This window comes from Melospiza melodia (genome assembly GCF_035770615.1).
Source record: "Melospiza melodia melodia isolate bMelMel2 chromosome 7 unlocalized genomic scaffold, bMelMel2.pri SUPER_7_unloc_1, whole genome shotgun sequence".
Classification (NCBI taxonomy): domain Eukaryota; kingdom Metazoa; phylum Chordata; class Aves; order Passeriformes; family Passerellidae; genus Melospiza; species Melospiza melodia.
This window is the reverse complement of record NW_026948497.1, coordinates 4,798,305-4,824,120: the sequence shown is the minus strand read 5'-3', so window position 1 is coordinate 4,824,120 and position 25,816 is coordinate 4,798,305. Positions and strand designations below refer to the sequence as shown.

At 50.3% G+C, this 25,816-nt stretch overlaps 1 protein-coding gene and 1 long non-coding RNA gene across 2 annotated transcripts; one reads left to right on the top strand and one right to left on the bottom strand.

The window, feature by feature from the left end:
- Window positions 1–998: 998 nt before the first annotated feature.
- On the bottom strand, window positions 999–11,678 carry LOC134432836 (uncharacterized). Its single transcript, XR_010031401.1, has 2 exons — window positions 11,598–11,678; window positions 999–3,774 (listed from the first exon to the last, which is right to left on the bottom strand). It is a non-coding gene; the product is annotated as an uncharacterized LOC134432836 (long non-coding RNA).
- A 4,844-nt stretch (window positions 11,679–16,522) lies between these two features.
- LOC134432742 (uncharacterized) lies at window positions 16,523–19,303 on the top strand. The gene is made up of 2 exons (XM_063181637.1): window positions 16,523–16,889; window positions 17,106–19,303. The coding sequence occupies exons 1-2, from the start codon at window positions 16,677–16,679 to the stop codon at window positions 18,084–18,086; spliced, it is 1,194 nt and encodes a 397-aa protein (XP_063037707.1). The 5' UTR covers window positions 16,523–16,676; the 3' UTR covers window positions 18,087–19,303.
- Window positions 19,304–25,816: the final 6,513 nt, after the last annotated feature.

Here is a 25,816-nt window from a genome sequence, read left to right as displayed (position 1 = left end):
CCTGGGAAGCTGGGCTTCAGGGCACTGGAGCCTCCATATCTTCTCTAACAGCAGCATGACAAATCAGGCAGCTTCTGGCTCTAAGACTGCACTTATGAGGCACAGAGGGGAATCCTGCTTTTGCTTTCTAAGGCTACTACCTCCTCTGCCAGAGCATTTGCTGGAATGCCAGGACAAAGTGGAAGATTTCTCCTGGCTTGATGCTGGGACAAATGAGTCTGTCTGGACTGAGGCATGATTCTTTGTTTGAAGTAAGTAGTGCCCCTGGGCCATACTGTGCCATGGTACTCAGGTGCAGGAGGCTACATGGGGATCCTTATTCCTTACTTCATCTCCTGCTTTGCCTTTGGGAACAGCTGAGAGGAAATTCAGATACCATGAAGGTTTGGGTAGCTGTGACACACCACAGCACTGTTCTGGGTAGTGGAACATTAATCAATTAGGTGTGTGCTGGGGAAAGAACTCAGACATGGTCCTTAGCAAGCAGGGCAGAGATCAAGCAACAGACAGAAAGAGGAAGAAAAACATTTTAGGTGCTGCCTTAGCAGCATTTTGCTGCCACGGATTGTGGACTAAAACCTTGCGGTAAGGAACATCTACCTCATCCTCTGGTCCTTCACACAGGAATTTCAAGTCTCTGGATCTTTGGCACCTGCTGCTGAAGGCCATGGGTTGTAGTGTAGCAAATGAGCTGATCCTTTAAAAAATGCTTTCAGACTAATTCCCCGATCCCTGATATTTATCACTGCAGACCTGCATCTAGGCCCCCTAAAGTGTGAGCAACACATGCGACAATGTAGCCCTTTGGCTGGCCAACTTTTCTCTGCCCCACTTTCTAAATGCTCCCTTGATTGCAATAGCCAATACAAACCTAAAGGATCACAGCAAAGTTCCTTCCTGGTATTACCTGCAGACCCAAACAACAGCTGGCAAAACAAGGAATGCAGTAAGAGAGTTCCTCCGCTTGAGGAAGTGGAAAATGCATGTATACAACAGAATGCACAACTGAATCCACAGTCTTTAATGAATGCAGAGACTTGTTCTGGACACAGGTACTTTTGTGATTGTCCCCACGCCCTCTTCTTCTCCCCCTCTAAAAATTATTTCAGTAAGTGAAATGTAAAACCACACAAAGACCAGAATACATCTTGACAATCAGAGGGTTTGACATTGTTTTTCTTAAGAAAATTTCACTCGTTTAGAATTATTGACTGTAAAGTCCAGTCAGTACAGCAGAAATATTCTACATGGATCATTGGTTGGAATGCACAGAACAACATTTGTGAACACACTGTCACAAAAGACACCTGGATGAACACTAACAAGTGTCATAGATCAGTCAAACGACATTGCAAGCATCTGCATCCAACCAGTCTGGGTTGTATGGGAAATTACCAGAACATGGAAAAAAAGATGTTAAAGTACATGGGAACCTGCTACACTCACTCTCCTCTAGAGTCACTGCTGCCACTAAAAGGTCAGGAAACTGGAACTGCTGCTTGTCACCTGAAACTTTGCTTCTGTTTCACAGGGATTGATGTCACACTTTTATTTCCAGACCTGAGTTAATGTAATTTTGCTTGAACTGAAGCAAAGAAGAGATGCACACCCCATCTAGCAGAGCTTACTTCTCCAGACCTGCATGGTCAAAAAGCCTGAGATCAGAGGTCTTAACTGTAAAAAGGCCAGAAAATTTGAAAAGATAAACAAAGCAGAGCTAAAATAAATCAAACCAAAAAACCAAAATCAAAACAGAGATAACATGATTTTATACAGCCTGCAATAAAGCTACAGTCCATGGTACAGTATTGTTCACATTACACTTATTAAAGGCTTGGACTACTGGTCTTCTACATGCACATTTTATATACAAATAATCCTCTGTGAGTAGGCATAAATTACTTTACTTTTCTTGATCTAAGCAAGAAAATATTTTCATGCATTTGCTTCTCCTAGTATTCACAATACTTGGCCCATATTCTATTCAAGGACTTCTGGAGAGGGCTAGGTCTATTTATTATCCATCTGAAAATGCCCTTATCTCCAGGAATGTTGTTTGTGCCAGACAGTGGCACTGGCCCCACACCTCTCCACAGTCATATGCAAGAGAAGAGGTGCCACTCCTAAGCCTGACAGCACAATGGTCATGTAAACATAGCAATCCTTGGATTATAAATACTTTATTAAAGCTAACATACCTCAGCTTTTAGCTCATAATTGCCCATGAGTGCCTTAACGAAACATTCAGAATGAAGTATTTTTTTTTCCTCCCATGCCAACTGCTCAGTTACAGTGGTTCCCCCAAAACATACTTTTCCTTTTTTTTTTTTTTTTCTGAAAGAAGCACCAAGCTACTGTTAATTCTTCAAGCCTGTGGCTGGGTAGCTCTCACAGGCAAACAAGAACATGTCTGAGCCTTATAACTCTTAAGTCACCATCTCACTTGCACCCTTGCCATGAAGTTAAGAGACTGGGCCAGCACCAGTGACAAATGGGGAGGAAGCAGAAACCAGAACTCTTCCATTTCTAGCCCCATACCTGCAGCTTGCAAGTTTGACAGGTTCCCAGAGATCACCAAACCTGACCTGTAGCATGGCCTGTGTCCCTCTGCCTCAGGGACACCCTGACTTCCCCTGCCCCAGTGTTTTCTTCAGCGAGATGTTCTGGCCAGCTGAAGTTGCACAGCACTCCTAGGTTGTGGTAGGCAGCCCTGGGGAGAGCAGCTCCACTGTGTAAAGGAAGAGCTCACAGGGAAGTGGTAGTATGGAAAGGAAGCAGTGTAAAGAAGGCTGAGAAAGCAAGCATGGGTGGAGTGAGAAGGAGAGACTCCTTATTTAAGACAGGGCCTGGACTGCTGCCACCGCCCTCTGAGCTGCCATGCATGGTGATATAACTGGGGCAGGCTGTCAACACTAAGCTTTGCCACCATCACATATCTTCGTCTTGCATCTCACCACAACATTTCCCTGTCAGCCACCACCCTTGCCTTGAGCACTGCATTGAAGTATTTCCATTCAACATACACCATGACAATTACTACAAACCAACTACTGGGTCCTCCTCATTCCCTGGAATCCAAGTAGCTAGAAGAGACTGTCCCTGTCCCTTGCCTTGCTCTCCACTCAAAGTAAGCAAGACAATAATAGAGAGGACAGAAAGAGTGATGCAGGCACAGCCATCTGGTTGGTCTCTTATTGCACAGAGTAGTTGGGGCAGGTAGGGTGTGGCTCACAAAGTCCTTTGAAAAAATCCTACTGGATGTCTGTCCAAAACACTTGCTCCAGACAGCTCATGTGGATGCTTGGAAAATGTCACCTAGAAACAAGATATGCAAGAGATGAAGGCTATTCTCAATTCAAGTTCAGTCTTCATTCAGCCCCATAGCAAGTGGTGCAAAATACAATGTTTATGCCCTGGCAGGTATGATTAAAAGACAGTTTTTTGGTCCTGGGTAGGTTAACAAGAAAGGGTCATGCTAATAATTGCAGAGGCAAACCTTTGAGACTGGATTTAGTTTTAGTTAGAAAATAATGTACACTGCTTTTGGCCAAGTGCACAGAAGCTTTAAAAATAAAAGACAAAGATCACAGTTAAAGGTCTCAATCTTCAGATGGGGAATATCTGTGAGGAGCAGTCAAACTATTTTTTCATGTGCAATGCATCCTGAAATTTGGTACTTATGTATCAGGCATGAAATCCTTTCTTGTTGATGGCGTCATCTGTATGGAATCGAATCACAATGGAATCCCCTGCAGAGTAGATTTCTTCCAGAGGCTGCAGAAAAGGAAAGAAGACAGTACACAATAGTCAAATATGGAGACTAAATAACTGTCTGCACCATGATACTAGAGTTTAAGCCCACAGTGAAGACAGATTGACCAGTAAACATGGAGACTTGAATGCTCAGTACCTCCTGCCCTTCCTAAGCATATTCCTTTGTTCTTTATGTTTGAAGACTGATGTCAGTCCACTCTACAACCCCAGTCCTTCCAGCGGCTTTTTTCACAGACCTCTCTGAATATTCTCATGCCAGTCTTCAGGTTTACTCTAATTTGTCATTGTCTTTTCAGGAGAAAACTGGAACCTGTTTTGCAGCTGAGGCTCTCCTCAGGGGGTTCAAATAACTCAGGTACTTATCTTACATGACCCTTCTGGTTATGTCCCACACTATTGTGACCCGCTGCCATCTCCTTGTGCTTCCCTTTCCCAGCCATTCTCCATTCATCAGTGTGCAGGTAGGTAGATTACTACCCAGCTGCCTTGAGCTTCTTCACACCAAGCTGCTCTGCCTTTGTTTGCCTTGGTTTCCAGACCATTTCCCCAGTTTGTGAGAACTTCTTCCACACACCTGGTCCCTGACTGTTTCTCTTTAAATTCAATAAGACACATCTCCATTTCATTGCTGAAGGCCTAGAGAAATCAAACACAGACCCTCTGATTTCAAAACCCACATACCATTACTCATGATAGAATCACTCCTAGTAATGGGGCTGCAGGTGACAGTTTAGGGGACAGCATGCCATCCTAAAGGCAGCAAGCATCACACAGCTCTAAGTCTCTCCACCATTCACCCTTGCATGGCCACAACACAACTTGGCTTGAGCCAGAAAACAGCACAGGATGAAACTGGCCTTTGGAAGTCATTTCCCACATTTCCACAAGACTGATGGCAGGGCTGGGGCACAGCAGCAAGGCACTCTCATCCTGCTGTACCTGGCCCTGGGCTACAAAGGACAGTCAGTCAGGAAGAATTTTCCAGCCAACACTGCGTAACAGAAAATGGCCATGATCTCCCAAGAAAGGCAAAGAAGCAAAATCCAGCCACAAAGCATTCTCAGTATGAGTTTTGACAGCTGCACCTCTCCAAAAACAGTATGAAGGTACTTCCTTGGCCCCCTCAGTGATCCCTCTGAAATCCCTGCTCTCATGGCTTATCCCCAAGCCACAGAAGCCTAATGAGCTGATAGATCGGAAAGAGTTATGTTAATATTAACTCCAAACCAGGAAAAACTGGAAATTCCAAAGTTTAGAGAAGCCGAGAAAAAAGAATTAAACAAGACAGGAAGTGAACAAGATAAATCAGGGAAATGGAAACTTCTTGATGGAAGACAATGACGTCATAAAATGTCCTTACTAGGAAAATATTAGAAGACAGGTATCAGAAAAAGAACTGGGGTACTCAAGCTTTGTGTGATCATTTTTTAAGGAACTATGGGTACACCGGCATTTTTGGAGTAGCAAATCAAATAACTGAAAGATGCTTAATTTGCCAAAGGATAAATGAAAAGGTGATGAGAAAAACAACATTAGGAGGTCGTTAGTTAGACCATTGACCAATTCAAAGTATCCAAGCAGAAGTTTAGATTTGTTAGGTTCTGGATTCATTTGTTAAAAAAACCCCGTGAAATCTAGAAGAAAGAGAATATGCCATATGTTAAACAGGAGATTTTAAGAGAATAAAAAATCTTTGAAGTATCAGAAACACTCAAGAAAACACAAGAAAAGAAAAAGGGGAAGTGAAAGGGAGGGGAACAAGAGGAAAAAACATTAAGAGAGTGGCATCCTCTGCAGGTCTTGCCCCCTCCGTTCGCAGCCCAGGCGCCTGTCCTGGGTCCCGGCTCGCTGCCCGCCTCAGCTCCGCCTGCCCTGGTTTCCATCCCAGGTGCGGCCTCACTGCCCAGGGCAGCTCCACCTGCCCCGGCGCTGTCGCTCAATTTGTGTGCCCTGCTCCCACTGCCTGGCCCGCGGCCGCTCTGCCGGCCATGCTGGGGAAGATGGGGGTTGCTCTGTCCTGCCGCCTGCTCCGAGGTCACCGCGCCCACCGCACCCAGGGGGGGTCCCAGCCATCCCATCCCCGGCTGCCCTGCCCGTGCCACCTGCGCTGGGCACCGCCACTGCTGCCGGGCTCTCCCACCTGCCTTTGCTCTGCCGGCAGCTGCCGGATCAGCCGCCATCAGCCATGTGGGGGCTACCCACGCTCCGCCTTGGGCTCCACGGGAAGATCCCCCTCTGGCGATTCCGGCAGCAGACCCTGCCCACACTGCGACCGAGCCTCGGCAGGATATCCTCCCCTGACCCCATCCTGCTCTGAGTTACGTCCTCTCGGTAACCACAGCTCCGGCTGTTCAGGGAAACTCTCTCTCTCTACAGGAAGCACCTTATCGAAACACTAGGAGCTCAGTTAAAAGGCAGCCCTCTCCAAATTCTTTCTCAAAACATGGGAGAAAGGCTAGAGAAGGTAAAAATGTGAAAGAGTTAGATGAAGGGATTGCTCTATTTCCGTTCAGAGAGGTTCCCATGGGAGGGATGCGCTGCCCCGCCCCGCGGGAGCCACCAGTGCCCCTGCCGGCCGTGCCCGGAACTGCACCCAAGGGCAAAGCGCCGCAGCCCAAAGGCCGGGACTGGGTCCGGGCTCTGTTTGCTGTCAGTGCCGCAGCTGTTGGTGTTTGTTTGCTTTATTATACACACTAGTAAAGAACTGGTATTCCTATTCCCATATCTTTGCCTAAGAGCCCCTTGATTTTACTAGTCTAAAAATGAAGAGGGAGGGGTTTTGCATTCTCCATTCCAAGAGAGGCTTTTTCTGCCTTCCCGAGCAGACACCTCTCTTGTAAAGCAAGACAAGCACCCACAGGCACTGAGGGGGGCTGCAGGAGGGGCACAAGAAGGCTTTGCAGCACTTGGGCACAAGGCACAGCAGGTGAATGCAAGAAGGGAGCAGCAAAAGGCCAAGCTGAAAGCAGAGGCCAGGGCAGAGCTCCTACAGCCCCTGAGGGATCAACACCAGGGCCCAAGGGGGCCCCAGCACCCAGGGCACGGCTCGGCCACAAGCACCTGGCAGAGGCATTGCCCTCCTCGGCAGGGGAGAGCCCACCCAAACAGCCCCGGGCAAGGAACCAGGGCTCCAGCTGCAGGGCACAAGGACACTGCAAGCACAGACAGCAGCACCCTCAGCACCAGCAAGTCCACCCCTTGATGCACATGGATTGGCAGGGCTGTCACAGCTCCCATCACACCAGGGACCCTCCACACTGCAGCCCTTGAGAACATTCAGGCAGGGTCTGCATTGAGAGGAGGCATTTTCTGATGGACACAGGGGCCCTCAATCCACTCTGAATCTCAGACCTAAGGGGGGGAAATTATAAAAATATGTTTGATTAGTGAGGAGATAAGTGGGAAACATGTATGGTTTTATTCAATCACTGTTAGTAGATCTGGGAGATGATGAGTTTGAAATGCATGAAGTTTTATTTGCTCCTTACTGGGATTTTAATTTACTGGGAAGGGATGTGATTGCTAAACTCGGAAGGCAAATTAATATTATAAAAGGTGATACAGAGGCCAGTTCTGTGGTACCACTGTATCAAATGTCTAGCAACGCCTACGCTGAAGTGAACCCAAAAGTGTGAGCAGCCCCAGGGAAAGAGGGAAAATTAGATGTGGAGCCTATACAAATTACTGTAAAGCAACTAGAACAAGCAATACCCTGTTCCAGGAGACGGAAGGAAGGGCTAACAGCTTGGTATTGAGTCCCTGTTAAAGGCAGGGCTTTTGGAGCCAAGGATGCCTCCCTACAAGACTCCTATCCAGCCAGTCAACAAACTGGTTGGATGGACACAAGGACGAAACACAGAATTTACAAGGGTTAAAATGAAGATTAAGTGAGGCGGCTGGCCTGGGCCTTCCAGACAGGGTAAAATAATTTGAATTAGAGGTGGATGTTAAACAGTGTCTTGCCAAAGGAATTCTTGTGCTAAAATGTTTAATTCTATATAGGATCTCCTATAGTTCAAGTCTGGCATCAAGGTAAAGGTTTGACAACCAAAAGAGCCTCTACATGGATGAGCAGGGCTCAGTTATTCCAGTATGAAACTTGTTCAATGGCACAGGAGGATTTAGAACTGAGGACAGGGCAAGGGTTTAACCCAGCCTCCTGTTTGAACAGCCTGGAGAGGGGCTGGCAAGGAACCCACGACTGCACTCAAGGGACAGAGCTCCAGACCCAGGCTGGGACAGATTGATAGGATATTCCCTGGCCTGAGGGAGAAAATGTGTTTGTGGATGGCTCTGCAAGGGCAGCAGAAGGGAAAAGAGCTAGAAGACAGGCTGTTATTAAGGAAGGGGAATCAGACACAGCGCAGGTCACCGACCCATGCTCAGCTCAACCCGTGCAGCTGTGGGTGCTTGTGAGAGCCTGGCACTGAAATGCCCTGAGCAGGAAGGCTTCAACATCTTCTGCTGACACCATGGCACCTAACAGGGGGGCAAAAGCAATTCTCACTGCTTCAGCAACCACTGGAGCAGATATCAAGGCACATTCTCCCACAGGAAGCTGGGCTGGCACTGAGCCTGCCCTGGCACTTTGCTGCTGCCAACACCCAGCCAGGACATCGGCTCCTGCCTAAGGAGTGCAAAGCAGCACCACTGGTGGCCAAGGGGCCCATGCCAAGTGTCCCTGAGGCCACAAACAGCCGCCAGCACAGCTCAAAACAGGGGGGACCCCTCAGCCTGGCCTCAAGGGCTCTGAAGCCCCGGAGATTTGCACTTCCCGCCTGCAGCAGGAGGATGGGAGGCCGCCCCTGAGCCTGCCCTGAAGGCAACGCAGCAGCAGCCAGGGCTCCACAGCGGGCCAAGCCCCTGCGCCTGCCCACAGATCCTCACCTGGAATCCTCTGCAATCCTGGCCACCCTCCTCTTCCATCTCCAGCCACTGGGGCCAAGCCTTGCTGCCACTGCTGCAGCTTCAGCGCTGGCTGGGCCTGCACTGCCACAGCTGCTGGGGAACACCACGGCACAATTCCACTCTGGGGCTCACTGACACCCACACTCTGGGCTGCCTGCCATTGCACTGCTGCAAAATGTACCGAGTTTGGTTCTTTTAAACCTTATTTCTCTGCTCGGGCTTGGTTTTCTTTGCCTTGGGGAAATGAATTTTAAAGGTTTTTTTTAAGGGGTGTCACACTGCTCAATGGAGATGAGTTTAAAATCCGAACACACTGGGAACAGCCCAAAAGACACCCACAGAGATAAGGACCAGCAACAAAACATCAACATTGCCCAGCAGCAAACAGCAACCAACAGCTACCCCAGACACTGCCCGGGCAGAGCTGGAGACACCTGGGCTGGAAAAGGCTGAGAAGGAAATCCAGGAGTGTGGAGACCGAATTCACATCAGAGGGGAAGAAATCCCGGTCCAACAGGAAACCAAATACTAAAAACTTACACAATTTGGAAGCAATGAACAGTAAAGCAGTGGATTTAGATAGGTCCAGACTACATAAAGTTTAGGAAAAATCTAGTAAACCTCACATATCATTGCACAATTTTCTCTGCACAGCCGGGCTATTTGTGAAATAAATTATTTCTGTTGCAGATCCTGGCCAGAATCAAGTAATGCCTTGACACTCTAACACTGAAAATGTTGCAGAGTTTTGGCTCTTCCCGCCGTTTTGGTGACAAGATTACATTAGAATGTTTTTTTCTTAATATCCTTCTTTTGGTCCGTAAGGTTTGGGTCAGGGGTGTCAGAACCAATTTTTATTCTTAGGAGAAGTACAGGCTTTTTGGGTATGTGTGTGCTTGTCTCTTAGTGATGGCACAATTTTGGTCGGGTTTCTCGATGTTCACCTTTATAATGCATTTTGAAAAACTAGAAAAGATTTAAATGCGATGCGACAGTTAACAGAATACTGCTTAAAAAAGGAAAAAAAAAAAAAAGGTATCAAAAAAAAAGCAAGGGAAGGGGGGTGGTAAAGGAACAGGAGGTCACCAGATTACTGTCCTGGAAGAGAAGCTTTGGTTCTAGTCAGGCTGGAGAGGAGCTTTAGAAATGCAAAGGAACACTGCTGGGCAAAGTGTGGACAATGCACCTGGGTCTCTTGCCTGGGGCAGGAATTGGGCTGATTCCCTCTGCCCCTCACCCCAAGCTCTGCCTGCTGGCACTGATGGAATTTGCACAGCTCGAGGCAGAGCCCAGGGGGAGGATATCTGACCCTGCAACAGAAACGGGTGAAGCTTCAAAGGGAAACAGCAAATGGAGAATGTTGGGAAAACTTCACTATAAATAAGGGGGGAGGAATCATCCCTCTGCCCACTCCAACATGTGCTGTCACTGTCAGTGTTATATAGGGTGTATTAGAGCACAGATGTTCTTGCTGCCACAAGTTCAGGGAAATCAGTTGGGAATCCAAGTATTTAATGATTCAACTAGAGAAAAGTGGTAAATTGATGAAGTCTTGGCTGAAGGGAGCGCCCACAATGGGGAAAAGATGAACGGCCACAAGAACAAATCCTACAACACCATGGACCAGCCCCTGGGAACCCGAACCAATTCATATCAGGAGCCACAGAACCCATTTCTCATTTCAATGGCATCATTCGATTACAAGCTCTGCTCGCAATAATAACCAACCAGCCAGCTCCAGCTCCTGACCTTCCTGCTGACCAACCCACTGAAATGAGGAACACAACACTTAACCATGGGATGGGATCAGATCATCTGTTAGCAGAAAAAGGAGGAGTTTGTGGAAAATTAAATGACGCAAACTGCTGTTGGCAAATAGATGACAAAGGAAAAGTGATGAAACAGATAATAAAGGAAAGAAGAAAGTAGCTCATGTACGGATTCAAATGCGGAAAGAATGGGAATGGGACACGGTTTTGTGGCTCCCTGGCAGACCATGGGTTAAACGAATGCTGTTTCTCCTCTGATGTGCTACAGCAACTCTCATCTTTTTACCATGCTCCACACCTTGAGAGTGCAGCTCATTCAGCAGCTGAGCGAGGGGATGCAGGTGGCAGCCAGGCCTCTGATCCAGAAACGGCTACAGAAGGACAGGGAATGAGGGCACTGAGAATAATCCCAAAACCAAAGAAGACTCAGTAAGGAAAAAAAAAAAAAAAAATTTACTGTGTGAATCTTCCCGGAGATTGGGTCAGGGAATCGTAGATAAGGAAGGCAGAAACCATCAGTTTCAAAAACTCTTACTAATTAGCATGGACTGCTACTCAGACAAAGTCCCGCTGATTTCCTAAACTTCCAAGAGAGTAAAGACTTAACAGAGCCATGAATATCGGCTGTTCTGCATAAGTGAGGGCGCACATTAACGAGGACATGCAGTTGACGGATCGGGAAGTCTGAACCTTCCAAGCACCTCAGCCAGTGGGCAAAGGGAGACGGAGACACAGGCGGGAAAATGAGGATAAAAAGGAGGCTGCGATCTACAACAATGGCAGAGAGCGCACGGCAAATGCCCCACGGCCTCTCCCTCTGCTCAGCAATAAAGTCACTTTTACAGGACTCCTCTGTCTCCTCTGCGCACAGAAACCTCCGGCCACGGGAATTTCCCCGCAAAGCCCCGGGCACGGGGCAGCCCCCTCTGTCCCAGCCACAGCAACCGGGCCGAGCCAGCGCTGCTCCGGCAGCGGCTCCTGCCGAGGCAGCGGCCGCAAGGAGACCGCGGGCAGCCGCTCCCGCAGCGCCCTCACGCCAGCGGCAACACGCGCCGGACACGGCACAACGAACCCGCCCGAGCCCCCTGCCGCCCCCGAGGCCCGCAGCCGGCCCCGAGCCCCCGCACAACCCAGAGCGGCTCCCACCTGCGCTGCGGCCGCCTCCGAGCTCCGCCGCCGCCTCACCGCGCTCCGGCCGCTGCCGCCGCTCACGGCACCGCACACACGCTCCGACAACGCCGCCGCTGCCCAGCCACGGCCGCCCTCAGCCCGCCACCGGGGCCCTGCTCCGCCCCGCTCCCACCAATCAGCGCGCCACAACCTCGACTGACGGCACCATCGCCCAATCCCAGCCAGGGGCGGGCTCTGCACACGGCACAGCCCCGCCCCGCGCTCTCAGGGCGCCCCGGGCTGCGTGAGGGCAGAGCCGGAGCTGAGGAACAGCCCTGGAACGGGCCCGGGCCCGAGGGGGATTGAGCTGAAAACACAAACAAACTTCTCCGCACCTCCCGCCACGGCTTTCCCGGCACTGCGGCTCCGGTGGCTCCGGCTGAGCGGGAAGCCCTGGAGCCTCACTTCTCCTGTCCGCAATTAGGAGCACCAGGGCATCGCTTTGATTTCCCCCAAAAAGGGAAAACCACTCCAAACCCCTGTGTATGAGTCGGGGAGGGGAGAGATTTCTGGGGGAAAACTCCAAAAACTCAGAGCAGGATAATGAGAAGTATGGGTAATAGGTATGTTTCGTGCTGACAAAATGGAAACAGTAAACTATATTGATACAGTAATTAATATTTGGAAATAATAAAACAGTTAAAAGGTGTGATGCCAAGAAAGGGAGAGCAGGGTTTCCATTCCCCGCCCTCCCCTGCAGATGTTCAAGGCAGGAAAAAGCATGAGATAACAGTTATTAAAAATTAACAGAAAGAAAGGAAAATCTGGTTGGGTCCCAGGAAAATGCTCGCTGTAAGAGATTTATTGCTTTGATGCTTAAATATTATATTATGATAGTTTTGGCTTACATTGTACTGGCTTGGTGCGCAGGTGAGCCCAAAGTTGAATTAAAAGACAAAGAGGAAGAGGAGAGGTCTTCATCCAAAACGACCCCCAAAGACGGGTGTGACCACCAAAAGAGTGGCGGAGCATGCGCGGTAAAGGTGGTGATGAGGGTGGAGGTAGAAGTGTGATGAATCAAAATTGGTAGAAGATAGTATTGACATATGGCACAAAAGGGGGAATTTTCACCTGGCAAGTTTGTACGTGAGTGGCAAGGGTCCCAGAACCCTGTACTCCGTACCCGGCGCGGTTATTTTTGTTTTGCTTATGCGCTACTATTGGAACTGAATTATCCCTTATTTTTAATCAAATTATATTGCCAATATTTCAAGTGTATCCAATTTTATATTTTTTCTAAGCTACTGAATTAAATTGCTACCTTAAACATTGTTTGGGGGTTTTTTATGGGCAAAGATAACAGGGTGATACATGCATTTGGAAAATTATGGGAAGAAAGAGGTTTATTAACCTGCAGGGGAAAGACATTATCTCTTGAGAACTTAATCTCTCACCTATTGGAGGTGGTGAACTTGCCAAAAATGTTAGCAATAATACACATCAAGGGGCATGGGGCAGGGTGCTCAGAAGAGGTAACAGGAAACCGACGAGCTGATGAAGAAGCTGGGAAAGCTGCATTGTTGCCAAAAAGCTCTAAGAGCTCCCTTTGCTCCCAGTAACTGCACCACTGCCAGATAAACTGTCTTTTCCACCAGAGGAACTTGGGATAATTTAAAAGAGTGGGGCAGAGGAAAGAGAGGATAATTGGTTTACAAGGGATGGTAAGCAGTGGATACCAAAAGCTCTGGCCCTGCAATTGTTAAAACAACTTCATGAAGAGTCACTGGGGCTCCCGAGGACTGGCAGAAGCCTTCCTCAAAACGTGTGCTGCTGTGGGTCTTTTTATTCTGGCTAAAGCAAGCTATTGAGGGTTGTTTGATTTGTGCTAAAACCAATAACAGAGTTACAAAGAAACTCGCCAGGGGAGGGAGGTCTTGGGCTGTACCTCCCTTACAGAGATGCCAGGTGGATTTTACTGAAATGCCTCGAGTGGCAAGGTTCAAATATCTTCTGGTAATAGTGTGTCAGTTAACAGGGTGGCCGGAAGCATTTCCAGCCATTTCAGCAACTACAGGATCAGTTATTAAAGTATTTTTGGAACAAATAATTCCAAGATATGGGATTGTGGAAGCAATAGACTCAGATAGGGGAACTCATTTTACAGGAAAAATTCTTCAAGGAGTTATGACTGGTTTGGGGATACAATGGAGCCTCCATACCCCCTGTCACTCCTAGAGTTCGGGTGGGTTGAGAGGATGAATGGAGAGATAAAGAAACACCTCCTGAAACTGGTGATAGAAACTAAGATGCCGTGGGTATGGCCCTCGCCACTGGTTTTGGCAAGAATAAGGGCCAGACCCAGGGGAGATATTCAATTATCTCCCTTTGAATTAATGTCTGGAATTCCTTACCCTTGTAGTTCCCAGCCTAGTGGGGGGATAGAGATAAGTGATGTATATTTGAAACAATATGTGGCCAGGATACTGTCTCTTGTGAAATCTGTTCTACAGGAAGCTCAGCTGGCACAGACCCTGCCTTTGGACTTTGCTGTTCACAACATCCAGCCGGGAGATTGGGTCCCAGTTAAAGAGTGGAAAGAAGCACCCTGGTGGTGAAGTGGCGTGGACCTTTCCAAGCGTTGCTGACCACAGAAACAGCCATCAAGGCAGCTGAACACGGGTGGACCCATCACACTCGGGTCAAGGTCTCTGAGGCCCTGGAGGTTTGGACATCTCAGCTGGAGGAGAAGAATGGGAAGCCGCGACCGACACTCCGCAGGGGCGGAATGGAGCAGCAGCCACTGCGGCAACATCGGGGGAAGCCCTGTGTGCCTCCCCACAGGCTGCCTGCTGAAACAGTTTGTGTGGGCATCCCTCCTCTCCCATCTCCAGTCACTGGGGGCCAATCCTCACTGTCATTGGTTGTTTTTATGTTAAGCTGTTTCTGTGCCTTCTCTCACCACAGGTGGTGTGGAAGACAATGAGAAAGTGAAAATTCCGTTAGGAGATTAGACTACACATTTAGAATGTTTCTCTTAATAATCTTACACTTATATTGTCAGTTAGGTTGGGGGCAAAAGTGGGAAAATAATTTTTAACCTTGGGAGAAGAAGCAGCAAGAACCTTTAACCTTAGCAATTGTTGGGTCTGCAGAGGGCCAGGGTCTGCGGAGGGTCTGCTGGCCATGGGTGGCCAGCCCAGTCGAGCCTAAATGGTGGGTCAGTACCCTGAGTGAGGTCCATAATGGAACAGGATTTTGGGATGCAGAAGGAAGCCCATGGCAGCTTCATTCTTCTGAAAGAGGCATTTATTGTCCAAAATAGAATAGGAAACATGTATGTGGTGGAAAAGCGTTTGTGACTAGACTTTAGGTTTAGATTGTTGGACCCCCAGCTGCTCTCCTTATGATCGTTCCAGATATCAAGGCAGATGGAATCAAACACATGTTAAGCTCACTAATGGTAGCTGGGTAAGGTGTTCCTTCCATAATTACCAAAAGGATTTTGAAGGCTGTAAAGCAGGGGGGAAGGATAAGTTTTTTGACGCCTTATTTTTAAGCTGCCCCCAAGATAATTCCACAAGTAGGACACATGTAGTCTGTGAGTATCAGTGGAAGCGGCAACACCAGAATGGAACTAGAACCCTTTTTAATAGGTTTTGGTCTCCAGATGTAGCAAAACAGGCCTGGGATGTAACTGCAGGTGGAAACCTCAGGTGGGAGCTTGGAGATGCAAATTCTGCGATTCTTATGATGGGGCAATTATTGTCAGGGTGTGAAATACAAAGCTGTGCTTCGTGTCAGGTACATACAGGCAATGTGTGTATTTGTGATTGTGCTATGTGTGGAGACCGACAATGGAACAGTTGTGAATTCTAATAATAACTGAGGAAAGTAAAGCATGGAAGAAGGCCTTTGAACCTCTCTTTTTTTTGCAATTAACCTTGGTTGATTTAGGAGCATTGGAATTAAAGTGTTAAGGATGTTGCTTTTTGCTTGTAGTTAATCCTCAAAGACTTCTGCAAAAATAAACTTTTGAAGTATAATTTTAGAACATTGCGTGTATCCTTGAAACTATAGCTTTGGAATATATATAAAGGAAACATGCTTATCTCATGCCTTAATAAAGCAGAGAAAAGTAGCTTGAGAAAGGAAGATGAACATCAACTGAAGGATTTATAGTTTCGACCAAGGGAAGCTGAACATCACTGTTATGAGATTTATAGTCTTTGCAATTAAAGGGTGGACCCACACCTGGGGAGCTGCACTTCACCATATGGGATACATCTTTCTTCTTTCGGAAACTGGACCACCACCATCTGGGGATAATCCTTTTGGGATACATCCTGAGAAAAACTAAATCACAATAGTGTATAGAATTGTGATGTAAAAATTTGGAGTAGAAACTGCTGATGAGTAAAAATTGGAATAGAAACTGGTGAGAAAGCTTATGAGTACCCCTATAAATACCTGTAACCCTCAACTATTGGTGTGCAGTTGGAGGGAAAACTTCCCCCACTGTACCCAGCGCTGTATTGCTCATACTTTACGATATTAATTACTAAATTGATTGCTGCTTGAATATTGGCCTAGTCAAGCTTCTTATTCATAACACTCAGATACCCCCAATTCTCTCTCAGAACCCCCAGTTCTCCCTGACGAACCCCAAACCCCCTCACATCGCCTCAGCGCCCCCAGTTCTCTCTCAGGACCCCCCCAATCTCCCCTCAGATCCCCTTAAATCCCCTCAGGATCCCCCAGATCCCCTCAGGATTTCCCTAAACCCTCTCACGCCCCCTCAGAACCCCCCAAACCCCCTCAGAACTCTCCACATCCCCTCAAATCCCCCCAAATCTCCTCAGGACCCCCCATTCTCCCTCAGGACCACCCAAATCCCCTCCCAACCGCCCCCACCCCGCTTCTCGCCAGAGGTCTCGCGAGAGAAGCAGCGCCGCCATCTTGGTTGAGGGCAGTTCCGCCCGCTCCTCAGAGCCCTCCGCGTTCCCTCATTAATCCAGCCGGGAATGGCGGATTTAATCCGCCTGGAAATGGCGGGATGGAGCCTAAACCCCCTGGGATTCAGCCTAAAAAGCTCCCGAATCCAATCTGGTGCTTCCCATGGATTGGGGCGGTACTTGTGATGGGCGGGACGGTGACGTCAGTCCCTCTGGCCCTGGCCCCTTCCGGCGCCTCCCGATCCCGTTCGGGCATTTCCGCGAGCGCCGGGGCCGTTTCTGGGCCGGGGCCGGCGCCTGTCCCGGGCCTCCTTCGCCACCGGAGCGTCCCCAAGGTGTCCCCGCCGGGTCACCAATGAGCCAGCAGAACCAGAAGGTGCGACCGGGGGCGCGGGGGTGGGGAGAGAAGGACACGGTGGGGGGAGGGCGCACGGGGGAGGAGGGAGCAGTGGGAGACGGGGGGGACACGGGGGTGCCAGTGGGGACGAGGGGATGACAAAGGGACAGAGGGGACCCCAGGACGTCACAGGGGCCCCTGCAGGCGGCCACAAGTGCCCCCAGGTCCCTGACACGTCCCCTGTCCCCTCCCCAGTTGCTGAAGGCGCTGGTGTCCGTGGTGGCCACCCTGGGCAAGGTGGCGGCCACCGTGACCGGGTCACACAGGGACGTGCGGCAGCGCGTGTCGCCAAAGTTCCTGCCCGCGGCCCTGAGGAGATTCACCCAGAGCCTCCGTGAGACCCTGGACCACGGCGATGTCGCCTCCATGGGCCACCGTGGTGTCCCCTCCCTGGGCCAGGCCCTGGCCGCCCTCTGGGCCACCCCTGGGACCAACTGGGCCGATGTGAGAGCCGCGGCCAAGGCCTGGCAGGAGTTGGTGGCCACGCTCAGGGAGAGATGGGACCGGCTGCAGGAGGAGGCAGATGAGCTGCGCAAGACCTGCTGGGACGCGACCCCCTCCTGCGCCAAGCACCTGTGGTTAAAGGCCACCTTCAGGGAGAGGGGACAACCTGGGGACAGCCTGGAGGCCACACCCTGGTGGCTGCCGGAGACCCTGGACAGGGTCGAGGGGGCCTCGGCAGGGGCCACGCACGATGCTCAGGTGGCAGCGGCCACCAGTGAGGAAGAGGAAGCTACCAGCGAGGCCATGGATGAGGCCGTGGTGGCCACCAGCCGGGCGAGGGCGGCCACCTGGTGGGGACATTGGGCAGTGGTGGCCCTGGCGCCGCTGAAGCGTTTGGTGGACGCGTGTGACAAAGCCATGGAGTTCACCTGGGACATGCAGACCCAGCTCGAGGAGATTGAGGACACCCTGAAGTGGCCAGAGCAGATGTCCCCCAATATCCTTGAGGCCTTGGTGGCCGATGTGGCTGAGTTTGAGCGTCTCTGGGAGGGCAGCGCCCGCCTAGCCACACATCACCTGCTGCCGACGCTGTGGGATATCCACAACCTCCTCTTGAGTCCCTATGCTGGCCCAGGTGGCCCCGGTGGCCTGGGTGGCCCCGGCAGCCGCGCAGTGGCCAAGCGGTGCCAAAAAGCCATCAAGGACATCCCGAGGCTGCTGCAGAGACAGTGATGTCACCACTGTGATGTCATCGGTGCAGTGATGTCACTGGAGAGACTTGTGGACAGTTGAGTGCCACCAGCTCCTTGAGTGCCTGTGGTGGTTGGACCGGAAATGGGATTTCTGGGATGCTGTGGTCACTACCATCAGGCCAATGGGTGCTGCACCCCTGGCAAGCTCTCTTTGGACTTCCGTTGGGAAAGGCTTTGGATCTCTCCCCCTGTCCCAGCTGCCGGCTGGGCAGGGGGAGGGGAAAAGCCACGCGGCCATGAGGTAGGCCCAGCCCAAGGATGGAGGAGTGCCAAGAGGAAGAGACATCAGGCAGCTCCCCCCAGGGAAGAGAGAGAGAGAGAGCAGCGTCTAAATTCGATAGTGGTGTCTGAATTCGATAGCGTTGCTGGCCCAGCAGGAGAAGCGGGGGGAGTGCCTGGCCAGAACAGCGGTGGGAGTTCCGGTGGGAGTTCCAGAGCTCTGGGACAGGCAGAGACTGAAATTTTTAACCGTTTTCTTGCATGATTGAGACATTGCAAAATGCTGATCCTCCTGGAGCTGAATGAGAAGAGAGATAAGAGATGGGATAAGAAAAGATAGGCCTGAAGGAAGTGGAGAAAACTGACTGAGTGGGGGGAGAGATGACAGAGTGGCCTTCTGGCTGGACTTTCCTTGTGTGGCCATAGACTGAACCAGTTTTTTTCCTGTGACACAGAGACTGCATTTAGGGGGAGGCAGTGCCTCAGAACCGGGAGGGTTCAGTGTGGGGACCCCTCGGCCCCAGGGGGTGAAAAACTGGGGGGGGATAGATGTCCCAAAGGAGAGACTGTGCCTTTTTGGAGTGAGACAAGGCACTCTTGAAAGACAACCCTAGAAGCAGCTCTGGTCCATGCACAGTGGTGAGAGCACTGGGCATGGAAGGAAGATGTCACGATGGCAAAGGACTTTCCGGGCGGTGCTGAGTGACATGGGAGCACACGAGGTTTCAACGTGTTTCCAGGGGAAGCCTGTGGTGCAAGAAGGACTCCTCTCCTCTTGATGAACTGAAGGCTGAGTATTCTAAAGGGTGGTGCCGGACTGAGAGTTGGTAATTTTGGGGGAATGTATTGCATTGGGAAATTTGGTGGGGGGGAGGAGGAAAGTGCTTTTGTAAGGTTTTCATATTTTTTTTTCCTTATGTTTTTTTTTTCTTTCTTCTTTTCTTGTAGTTTAGTTAATAAAGCTTTCTTTATTTCTAAGCAGGAGCCTGCTTTGCTTATTCCTGGTCACATCTCACAGCAGACACCAGGGAGAGGGTATTCTCATGGGGTCACTGGCTCTGTGCCAGGACTAAACCATGACAGTGCCACAGCGCTGCATGTCACCAAGAGCCCTTCGGGTGCCACCAGCTTCTCGTGTCACCAGGACCTCATGCAGGAGATCCTGGGGGGTCCTTGTGCCACCAAGAGCCCCCTGAGTATCACCAGGACTGGCCCAGCCCCCGTGTGCGGGTCCCTGGTGTCACCGGGGTCTCTCTCTGTGTCACACACTGCCCTTGGGCACCCACTGGGACCCCCCTGAGCACCGGGAACCCCAAATTTCATTGTCCTCATGCACTGGGATCCCCCCTCAGGACCCCTCCCTCAGACATCAGGACCCTCTGTGACAGCGGTCACAGGGGTCTTCAGGTGAGGGAAGAGACGAGAATGTTGACTCCACGTTCAGAAGTCTTGATTTATTACTTTATTATATATATATTACATTATAACTAAGTAAAAAGAATAGAAAGAAAGGTTTCCTCTCAGAAGGCTAGCTAAGAATAGAATGAAAAGAATGATAACAAAAGGCAGCTCTCTTGGACTCTGTCTGAGATAGCTCGGCCTTGATTGGCCATTAATTATAAACATCCAAGATGGGCCAATCAAAAATCCACCTGATGCATTCCACAGCAGCAGATAACCATTGGTTACATTTTGTTTCTAAGGCCTGAGCTTCTCAGAAGGAAAAAAAAATCCTAAGGAAAGGATTTTCACAAAGATGTCTGCGACATGTCACCTTTTTTTATTTAGTTAAATTAAAAAGAAAAGTGTTTGTAATTTTCTCTGCTGGGCTCATGCAGAGGAAAGAACAAACACTTGACAGGTTATCTGTTGCCAATCAAAGCCTCAGTCAAGTGCTGGTGTGGAATGTAGAACATAAAATTCTATCATATCACTAAAACAATCTTACAAAATAAGAAAATACAAAAGCAATGCAAAGAAAATCCAAATGCTACAGAAAAATCCATCAATAGTTATCAAAAATCCACTGACAGTCATCAAACAATTTCAAGCAATTTTTTTGAGAATTTCTGGAATGTCTTTGCCACAGCCCTTTATTGAACATCTTGGGCTGACACTAAATTTTGGCTCGTCAATGCTTTTGAGCTATTTCAATCCTTTTTTTTTTTTTTTTTTTTTTTTTTTTTTTTCTGAAAGAGCAGCAGCAGCAGACAGCCTGAGGGGCCCTGGGGGACCCTGGCCCTCTTGGATGGATCAGGAACCTCAGACCTGGCCCACAAAATAGCGGCGCAGGTTCTGACGGGGGAAGCGAAGCCCCCAAACCCAGCAGGAGGCCGGGCGGTGGCCCTGGCCCAGGGAACCGAGCCAAACAGCCCAGGCCAAGCCCGCCAGGCGGGCTCTGCCTTGTCACAGACCAGCGCTCTGCCGCCAGTGCAATCGCAGCATGGGTGACCAAACGCTTCCTGCCCCCAAACCCACCGAGGCATGCCAGCAGTGGGGAATTGAAGCTGCCCCGAGAATCTTCATCTCGGCTCTGGGAATGTTTTTTCCCCACAGCAAGCAAGGATTGATGGGTTTCCGCCGTTCCCTCTTCCTCTGCAATGAAATGCAAAATGTGTTCCTCCCATCTGCCTCCCGGTACCACCCCCACCCCCTCTGGGCTGGGGACCAAAGGCAGAACGTTCGGGAGCCGCCTCCCCCTCGCCGCTGGGGCACGCGAGGGGCGGCAGAGAGATTTGCACCCCGAAAGGGAAACCACCGATCAAACACCCCCAACCCGCCAAGAACGCTGAGCTTGAAAGCCGGCAGCCGGGCCGCGCCCGCACTCAGCTGCCGAGCCGCGCCTCGGCAGGAGGAGAGGCCGGCTGCTGGAGCCGCTGCCGCAAGGGCAAACGGCCCCGGACGGTCCGAGCTCGGACATGCCGCCGGTTCCAGGGCAGCCTCTGACGCAGACACGGAGGACGGAGTCCCCGAAGGCGGCAGAGCTGCCGGGGCGGGCGGCGGGGGCAGCAGGGGTGCGCGGGAAAACGCCGCCGTTGTGTGGCTCGGCTCCAGGAGCGGCAGCGCAGGCGCGCGCTCTGCCCCTGCGGGAAGGGCTGGCGGGGGCGGCACGGGGTCGGCAGCGTCTCCTGCCCCTGGCTCTGGGGTCGGCCACGGAAGCGCAGTCAGAGAAGGCGGCGCAGTCCGCACGGGAGGCGGCGGGGGCGGCGCCGGGTCGCTGTTGTCGCCGAGTGCGTTGCCCAGCAACTCCGGCACGGCCGCGGAGGCGCAGAAGCCGGCGGAGTTGCGGGCGGGGATGCCAGGGGCGGCGCAGCCCACTCAAACCGCCTCTGAGAGCAACAAGGGGGGAGAAAAAGCGGCTCCGTCTGAGCGTGCCCCGAAAATGCAGGAAAAAAACTTCTTCGGCTTCGGGAAAAACCTCGCCCTCCCCCTGCTGCGATTCAGGGGGACTGGGAAGCAGCAGGTCGTCTTTCTGCAGAGGGTCCTCATCCGGGAACGGGGCTTGCCCCATGCAGTTGGCAATCCACTGAAATGGAGCTGCTTTCCGTTTCACAACTGGGAAGAGCGTTTTGAATGACGGATAGATCCGAGGGTATCCAAAATCCTGACACTGAGCCATAATAATGAATTCCATGCATTCCCATATGTACTAATCAAGGGCATAGAGCACATTCGTGAAAATGTGCTCCATGCCCTTGATTAGTACAAGGAACTAACTAGTACGTGGAACTTTACCCACCGGAAAAATTCATAGAAATGTCTCTTCACCGTAGGAACTTTGTCCTCATGACCCCATTTTTGCCAGAGGCCAGTAAGTTTCTCCTCTGAGGGGGAGAAAGGAACCTCTGCCTCCATGGGCACCCCCGCCCACATGTGCAGCCACATTCTGTGAAAGGCAGCATCGTCAGGAAGGGAAGAGTTAACAGTACCTTGTGACAGTGTCCTCCAGGCTCCAGGGCGCTGCTCTGTGCTGCTAGGCTTTCAGGACATCTTCTCTGGAGGATTTTCAAAAGGTTCTCTTTGTGGTCAGTCCTGGCTGTGAACTCTATCCAAATTCAGGATCTTCAGTTCTTCAGCTCCTGGCTAGAATCCACTTCTGTGGTCACCTGTGAGGTGACCATCAATGCCACACACTTGGGGTTTACCCAGTGTAGCAATGCTCGTCTGGGGTCTCACCAGTGATGATTTCTTCCTCAGTCGAGGGTCACCACCTGTGATTGTGCTCACAGGGGTTCTTGGATGAGGGAAGAGATGAAGATCTGATTCCATGTTTCAGAAGGCTTGATTTATTATTTTATAAAATATATAACGTTGAAACTATACTTAAAGAATAGAAGAAAGGATTTCATCAGAAGGCCAGCTAAGAATAGAATAGGAAAAAATGATAACAAAGGTTTGTGGCCCGGGCTCCGTGTCTGAGCCAGCTGGACTGTGATTGGCCATTAATTACAAACATCCAACATGGGCCAGTCAAAGATGCACCTGTTGCATTCCCCAGCAGCAGATAATCAATGTTTACATTTTGTTCCTGAGGCCTCTCAGCTTCTCAGGAGGAAATATCTTAAGGAAAGGAATTTCCACAAAAGATGTTTGCGACAGTCACACATTTCAAGAATGACTCCCCCATGCTGCCCACCGGTGTAATAAACATAAAACTTTCTAATTTTTGACTAGTTAGAGTCTTTGTCCATGATCTTCAGTTTTAATGATTCCGTTAGCAAGCCAGCCAGGAGGAGACTCTGCTGGGCTGTGAGACCAGCTCAGGTCATGGACCCCCTTGGTGCACCCCCAGGATATTCCTGGAAGAGTGGGCTCTGCTGCACAGACTGTTAATCCAGCAGCAGACAAGGACCCCTGACTACTAAAACTCCAGACAAAATGGTATGTTTAAAAATTGAAACAGTTTTAAACAGTGACCGGTAAGGCGTGGTCAGGAGAGGCCCTTTGGTAAGTCGTGGGAGATGTCCCATGAGCAGCTTGTGCCTCTGTAGTGTGCTTGCAAGCTGAAGTCGCAGTTGAAATCTGGTTGCCAGCAGAAAGAGTTGTTGAACTGTTGTACTGAGCTTGGGCTTTTGGTGCTGCCATTTGTTTCACCATAGAGAGCTCAGTTTGCCACCAACTGGGGCTAGCAGTCGTAAGGGCAAATGCTGGTCTAAGGTTGTTATAGCTGAGTTGGTGTGTGTGGAAAGAAATACCCCTTTCACAGTGGGTTTGTGTGTGTGAACTTTCTAGTTTTGGGGAGCAGCATTCGCTGTGACACCTGGTGTTTGAGTTTAACCAGTCTTTATAAGGCTTTGTGTTCAGGTGTTAACCAATCCTTTGCCTGTGGGACCTGGGAGGTGAGGATCAAACGCTGTAACACGGTGCCTTTGTGGTCCCTGTCCTTGTGGAGTTTGCAAAGATGCAACTTTGGATTCATCTGGTGTAGTGTGAGATTTTGCTGACTATTGTGTAAAAGTTATAATCGTAACAAGCTGGTAATTTTTGTTGTGTGTCATCTAGGTTAAGCTGTGTATTAAGCTTGAGCCAGAGTCAAAAGGGTTAAGCCACCCTTTTATAGGGTTTTAACTTGAACCGGTGTTTGTGGGCTGTCTGAGCTGTAATAGAGACAGCTTGTTATAAATTGATTCCCAAGACTTGAGGTACAGGGAAGTTGTGTGGGTTTTTTCCCCTGCATTGTGGTAATTTGATTCTTGGGACTGTATAATTCTGCATGTGAGATTTTAAGATTTTGTTTGCAACAAGTGCAGCATTTTATGTGGAAAAACTAGTGTGGTGATTTATGGGCATTAAACCAAATTAAAAGAATTCCAGGAAATCCCCTCCCTCGCCCCCATTTGTGGTGTTTGTGGGCATATCAGATTTTTTGCTGTAACAGGGACAGCTTTTTTATTTATTTTATTTGTGATTTGACAGATTAAAGGAATCCCTTTACCTTGGCAGTGTGAAAAGTGCATATTATATGTCTCTATGCAGATATAAAATACTATATGTATTTTGTTGTAGTGATTAATAGGGCAGTATCAACATTTTAACAGTATGGTAAATTCAGTTTTCTAGTTAAGGTAGGAACTATGTATGTGGGATACTTTTTAAAGAAATGAATGAGGTACTTGCACCAGATAGCAGCCACAGGACACCTAAATCTTTCAGAGAAAGACAATTTACTGCTCTCTTATCAGAAGAAACGAACTTCTTCCCGCCTTGCTCAGCCATGAAGACTCCGCTGAGGATTAGGAGGCAGAAGCTGACACTGAACAGACAAAATCCTTTGTTTGAATGGCATTTATGCATCATGTATGAAGAGTATGAATATGCAACAGGCTATTGCTTTTAAGGGTTAATCCTCTGTTAATGGGTGTCCTTTTTCGGGTTTATTTTGCCCAGAAAATGAACCCGGTCCTCTGTAACTTTCTTCTTATTGTCTCGTATTGTCTTAATCTCAATTGTTCAAATTTTTATTACTCTAATTATATTGCTATTTTTATGACCATTTTATTACTATTAAACTTTATTTTTTTTAAATTGATGGGTGTTTTTCACAATGGAGGCATGGGAGGAAAAGTGGATTTAAGGGTCTTCACTTAGTTCTCATTATTCTGGTCTGCGATTTTGGAGTTTTTTGTCAGAAATCGCTCCCTTCCCCCATTCATCCACAGAGCTTTGGGCAGTTTTCCTTTTCTTGCGGTAAATTAAAGCGGTGCACTAATGCGCCTAATTAGGGGTAGGAAAACTGAGGGCTTTCCTCGGAGCCGGAGCCACCGGAGCGGCAGTGCCGGGAAAGCCGTGGCGGGAGCTGCGGAGAAGTTTGTTTGTGTTTTCAGCTCAATCCCCTCGGGCCCGGGCCCGTTCCAGGGCTGTTCCTCAGCTCCGGCTCTGCCCTCACGCAGCCCGGGGCGCCCTGAGAGCGCGGGGCGGGGCTGTGCCGTGTGCAGAGCCCGCCCCTGGCTGCGATTGGGCAATGGTGCCGTCAGTCGAGGTTGTGGCGCGCTGATTGGTGGGAGCGGGGCGGAGCAGGGCCCCCGTGGCGGGCTGAGGGCGGCCCTGGCTGGGCAGCGGCGCCATTGTGGGAGCGTGTGTGCGGTGCCGTGAGCGGCGGCAGCGGCGGAGCGCGGTGAGGCGGCGGCGGAGCTCGGAGGCGGCCGCAGCGCAGGTGGGAGCCGCGCTGGGTTGTGCGGGGGCTCGGGGCTGGCTGCGGGCCTCGGGGGCGGCAGGGGGCTCGGGCGGGTTCGTTGTGCCGTGTCCGGCCCGTGTTGCCGCTGGCGTGAGGGCGCTGCGGGAGCGGCTGCCCGCGGTCTCCTTGCGGCCGCTGCCTCGGCAGGAGCCGCTGCCGGAGCAGCGCTGGCTCGGCCCGGTTGCTGTGGCTGGGACAGAGGGGGCTGCCCCGTGCCCGGGGCTGTGCGGGGAAATTGCCGTGGCCGGAGATTTCTGTGTCTAGAGGAGACAGAGGAGTCCTGTAAAAGTGACTTTATTGCTGAGCAGAGGGAGAGG

Coding starts and splice junctions, on each gene's coding strand:
- LOC134432742 (XM_063181637.1), top strand. CDS start 16,677: ATGGATTGGGGCGGTACTTGTGATGGGCGGGACGGTGACGTCAGTCCC. Junction 16,890..17,105: donor TGAGCCAGCAGAACCAGAAG/GTGCGACCGGGG, acceptor TCCCCTCCCCAG/TTGCTGAAGGCGCTGGTGTC.